Source organism: Jatropha curcas, chromosome 2 (assembly GCF_041381405.1).
Source record: "Jatropha curcas cultivar XTBG-Jc1 chromosome 2, XTBG_Jcur_1.0, whole genome shotgun sequence".
Taxonomy (NCBI): domain Eukaryota; kingdom Viridiplantae; phylum Streptophyta; class Magnoliopsida; order Malpighiales; family Euphorbiaceae; genus Jatropha; species Jatropha curcas.
Window position 1 is genome coordinate 15,258,195 of NC_143152.1, and position 5,574 is coordinate 15,263,768.

General features: G+C 36.6%; 1 protein-coding gene and 1 pseudogene across 1 annotated transcript; one reads left to right on the top strand and one right to left on the bottom strand.

Annotated features, from left to right (window-relative positions):
• Positions 1-240: 240 nt before the first annotated feature.
• On the top strand, positions 241-663 carry LOC149498289 (uncharacterized). Its single transcript, XM_089717286.1, has one exon. The coding sequence runs from the start codon at positions 241-243 to the stop codon at positions 661-663; it is 423 nt and encodes a 140-aa protein (XP_089573412.1).
• A 2,481-nt stretch (positions 664-3,144) lies between these two features.
• Positions 3,145-3,837, bottom strand: LOC149498290 (secreted RxLR effector protein 161 pseudogene; annotated as a pseudogene).
• Positions 3,838-5,574: the final 1,737 nt, after the last annotated feature.

The window sequence follows — 5,574 nt, forward strand, 5'->3', positions numbered from 1 at the left end:
TGAATTTTAGTGGTTCAAGCTTACTACTGGCCTCGGGGGCCTTATGCTTACCTGGGCCCTAGTGCTGGTCCGGCCCATGGTTTCGGGTCATGACAGTTTTGGCATAAGGTTGCTACACCTTATCATGCACAAACGAGTGGCCAAGTAGAAGTATCTAATAGGGAACTTAAAAGAATTTTGGAAAAGACTGTTAGTAATTCTAGGAAGGATTAGGCTATCAAATTAGATGATGCTCTTTCGATGTATAGGACAGCTTATAAAACACCTATAGGTATGTCACCTTTTAGATTGGTTTTTGGTAAAGCATGTCATTTACCAGTTGAGCTAGAGCATAAAGCATATTGGGCTACTAAATTTTTGAATTTTGATATGGATAGTGTAGGAAAGACTCATTTCTTAGAGGTTAATGAATTGGATGAATTTCGTCATTGGGCATATGAGAATGCTAGTCTTTGCAAGAAAAAGACTAAGGAATGGCACAACAAGCATATTGCAAGGAAGGAGTTTGCACCAGGACAGAAAATACTTTTGTACAATAGTAGGTTGAGATTGTTTTCTAGTAAGTTGCAATCAAGATGGCAAGGCCTGTATGAGGTAACGGGAGTCCCGAGTTTTGGAGCTATTAAGATTAAGCATTTAAAGTCAGGTGAGCATTTAAGGTGAATGGCCACAAGTTAAAGCCTTATATTGCGGAGTGATTTAATTCGAAAATCACAATATTAACATTGGTGGACTAAAGGGAGTGGACAGTCGAGCTAGGACTATAAACTAGAACTACTTGTATATATTTCTGTTTATTGGTTTTCAATTTTGGAGTTTTTTTTTTTTTGCTTTGTTTGTCTTTCTAATTTTTCCTATCAAGTTTTGAGGTTTAAAGTTTCAAGTGGAACGCTTATAAGAAACCCAGAGACAGAGACTTTCACAATGTCTTTATGAAAAAAAAAATAATAATTAGTTTTGGAAATTTTATCGAATTTTTGTGCAAAAGAGATAGAGATTTTCACAAGCAGGTTGTGAAAATATTAATTCGTTGTAAAATTTTATCAAATTTTTGGGCAAAAGAGATAGAGATATTCACAGTCACACTATGAAACTAAGCTTTTGGAAAAATTAGTTAGAATTTTGTTTCTAATTTTTTACTTCTTCTATTCCCCACGTTTCCCTTTCTTCTCTTATCATTTCTCTTCTTTCACAGGAGACGCAATGACACAAACACCGATGAAGACCTTCATCCCTTCACCTTCAATCGTTGACCAGCACTGTTCCTTAGCACCGGCCACCACTACAATCTTTTATGTTGATCCTATTATTCCATTTTGGTATCTGAATTAAAAAAAATCAACTTGCGTAAGAAAGGAACAGAAACTCGACGTCCTCTCTGGTCAGTTTCATCATCACTAGCGTTTCGTCAACGATCGTCTATTGTCGGTCGTTCCTTCCTTTTTCGACAATCAGTCAGTTACCGAACTTATCTCCTCCTTGGAATCACCATTGCGAGTCTTTGCCATTCTTCAACAATAGGCAATTATTCCTCTCATTTCACAATTTTGTTATTTTACTTTTCTCTGATTTTGATTTCATCATTTTTGTTTTCTAATATAGGCAATTCGAAAAATTTTTATGTAAAATTGTTTACTTATTTGGTTAGATGCTTGTGTGTGTTTGGAGTTTCCACAACTCGTGAGTGTGCCATTCTCAAACCTGAGAATTGTTTTTGATATTGCTTGTAACGGCACCAAGGAAGAACACAACAGGTACTTCTAAATCGAAGCCTACCCGAAAATAAGCAAAAACTCCTGCTACTACAGCTAAGAATTCTGTCAAAAACAAGTAGAGAGCCCTTACTTTTGTTGCTCCAGCTGATTCGATTTTTCGTAACAATGAGCAAAAGCGCAGGTGACGATAGTTAAGAAGATGCGGAAGAGGAGACAAATGAGGATGACATTGTTGATGAGATGGAAAGAACATCCACTGAGCCATCTGCCTGATGGGAGCGGGTATAAAGCGGAAACAACCCTCATCAAAACCATATGAGGCAAACTAAAAACATTATTGAACAAATCAATAAACTGACCTCTTGAAGTGCAGAATCGCTCACCGGTCTTCTTTCCAAAGATCTTGGAGTCACCCACGATCTTCTGCAGTAATCTCTAACTATCTCTCTTTTGGAACTCTCTGAGTGGCAGAGAATAGAATAACGTGCGTATTCTTTTTATTATCCTTAGGGTTTTCCAATCTTATATTAAAAAATCTCTCTTCGATAGGAAGATATTTTTAATATAAAATAAATTAAATAAAAAATTATTTAATTAAAATAATTATCAATTATTTTAAAACTAAATAATTTATCTATTATTTAATACACCCTTAACTTTCCAAATAATTAGGGCACTACAGGGACCGCAGGAATAAAATAAATCAGGCTACTAATTATAATAAGAACCTATGTAGACCAACATATTCTTATTATAATTAATCATGAATTATTCCACTAAAAACTCATGACTGAACTCCTTATTTATTTTACAATTCCACAACATAATAAAATAATGTTCCCCACGTTAAGATTACAGATGATGTCATTTAAATAACTTACTGACAATTTATTTAAATCACAATATAACTTTAAGATTGTCGCTCAACTTATTTCATATGTCGGATTCAAAATCCACCTGCAGGGTTTACATAATGAAACCTTATAAGCTTACTTAAAGTGCATCATCAATCTCTAAACCGAGACATGGATTCTATCATTAATTAATATTTCACAAACACAAAAAATCTTTGCCCAATTCACCGAGAATATTATTCCAATAATGAAACTCACCCTTTAATGAATCAAAGCACAAGACAATCAATGTTTGCTCATATTAAAATAAATCAAGATTAAGAACAATAAACATTATTTCTAATGTCCTAGAGAATATGTTTAACAGTCAGTACTAAACATCCATTCTCTACTTGGTCCAATTAAATACATACAAAATGTACTAATCACAATTATTGTTCATATGCTAATAACATTTATTTAATGCAAATTTCCAATGAAATACAAAGAAATAATTGTCAATAGAAAATCATTCATAGCTATACTATTACATATGCATGGTTAATAGTATATCTCTATCAATCTCCCACTTAGACTCATAACCATGCATCTATAACTTTAACTCCCATTCCTTCTACATGACTGTCAAAAGTCTTTGCTGGTAAGCTTTTTGTAAAAGGATCTGCCAGGTTGTTTTCCGATGCAATCTTTGTCACTACCACATCTCCCCTTTGAACTATGTCTCGTATCAAATGATACTTCCTCTCAATGTGTTTTGCCCTTTTATGGCTCCGTGGCTCCTTCGAGTTTGCAACTGCCCCACTATTATCACAATAAAGTGTAATAGGCAATTGCACTTAAGAAACTACGCCTAGATCCATAAGGAAGTTCCTAAGCCATACAGCTTCCTTTGCAGCTTCAGAAGCTGCCACATATTCAGCTTCCATGGTGGAGTCAGCAACACAAGTTTGCTTAATACTCCTCCAACTTATGGCTCCACCTCCCAAGACAAAAACATTACCAGAGGTTGACTTCCGAGAGTCCTTATCAGTCTGAAAATCCGAATCTGTATACCCAATGGGTACAAGATCGTCAGATTGATAAACTAACATATAATCCCTAGTCCTTTTCAAGTACTTGATTATATGCTTGACTGCAGTCCAGTGTTCTGGCCTAGGATTAGATTGAAATCTGCTAACCATGCCAACAACAAAACAGATATCAAGTCTGGTACATAACATTGCATACATAAGGCTTCCAACTGCAGAAGCATATGGAACTGCCTTCATGTTCTCTATCTCCTCAAGTGTCTTAGGACATTGGTCCTTAGATAGAGTGATTCCATGTCTGAAGGGAAGAAAACCCTTCTTGGAATCCTGCATGCTGAAACGAGCAAGAATGGTATCAATATAAAGTGCTTGAGATAAGCCAATCATCCTTTTCTTGCGATCTCGCATAAGCTTAATCCCAAGAATATGAGCAGCCTCTCCCAAATCCTTCATATCAAAACGTTGGGATAGCCAATCTTTGACAGAATTCAACATACCTACACAATTCCCTATAAGCAGAATATCATCCACATATAGTACTAGAAAAACAACCTTATTACCATTCCATTTCTTATACACACAAGACTCATCATGACACTGATCAAAGCCAAAACTTTTAATCGCCTGGTCAAAACAAGTATTCCATGACCTAGATGCTTGTTTAAGCCCATAAATGGACCTATTCAATTTGCAAAGCAAATTTTCTTGTCCATTGTTTATGAAACCTTCTGGTTGCTTCATATAGATGCATTCATCAAGACTTCCATTTAGGAAAGCTGTCTTGACATCCATTTGCCAAATCTCATAATCATAATGAGCTGCAATGGATAGAAGAGTTCTAATAGACTTTAGCATGGCTACCGGTGAAAAAGTTTCCTCATAATCGATCCCTTCTTTCTGAGTAAACCCTTTCGCAACAAGCCTTGCCTTATAAGTTTGCACTTTACCGTCTATACCCCTCTTTTTCTTATAGATCCACTTGCATCCGATGGGTTTAACCCCTTCAGGTGGTTCTACAAGTGCCCAGACTTGATTAGAGTACATGGACTCCATCTCAGATTTCATAGCTACAAGCCACTTATCAGCATCTTTATCTTGTAGTGCTTCATCGTAACAGACAGGTTCAATATTCACTTCTTCAGGGATTCTATCAAAAGCTTCTCCCAAAAGTGTATATCGAACCGGTGGTCGTCTAATTCTCCCACTACGACGAAGTACTACAGGTTCTGCAATCACACCTTCATCTTGCTGTGGCTGTAAAGCCGGCAAGTCCATGACTGGTGGGACTACATCTTGATCATGTTCTGGAACTTCAACATGTCTGTCATCACCAGGAGGCAATGAAATGTTAGAAGCCCTAACATTGTGCTCCTGTATATTTGGATCAACAGCTGCCACTTCAGTTTCTACATAACTCCCACTACTTTCAGGTGGTAGTGAAATGTTAGGTACCGAATATTCAGGCTGATGTTGATTTACTGGTCGACTAACATTTCTTCCACTACGACTAGGCAATGGAATGTCAGCTCCAACCATTGATGGTTTAGGTTGTTGTTCTAATGGAAAGGTTCTAGTTGGTATATTTTCTCCTCTCAATTCATACAAGGCTGATTGACTTTTGGGAATATGGTTTTTAATATAGTCTTCCTCAAGATAGTGTGCATTGGTGCTAACAATGACCGTTTTATCTTGAGAACTATAAAATAAACCACCTTTCGTTCCTCTAGGATATCCAATAAAGAAGCATAAGTCTGTTTTTGATTCCAACTTATCTGCTTTCCCTTTCAGCACATGGGCTGGACAACCCCACATCCGAACATGTCTTAGACTTGGCTTTCGCCCAGTCCACAGTTCTGTAGGAGTTTTGGGTACTGATTTAGATGGAACCAAATTTAGAATATATGCTGCTGTTTCTATGGCATACCCCTAAAACGAAATGGGCAAATCTGAATAACTCATCATTGATCTAACCATTTC

Coding starts and splice junctions, on each gene's coding strand:
- LOC149498289 (XM_089717286.1), top strand. CDS start 241: ATGTATAGGACAGCTTATAAAACACCTATAGGTATGTCACCTTTTAGA.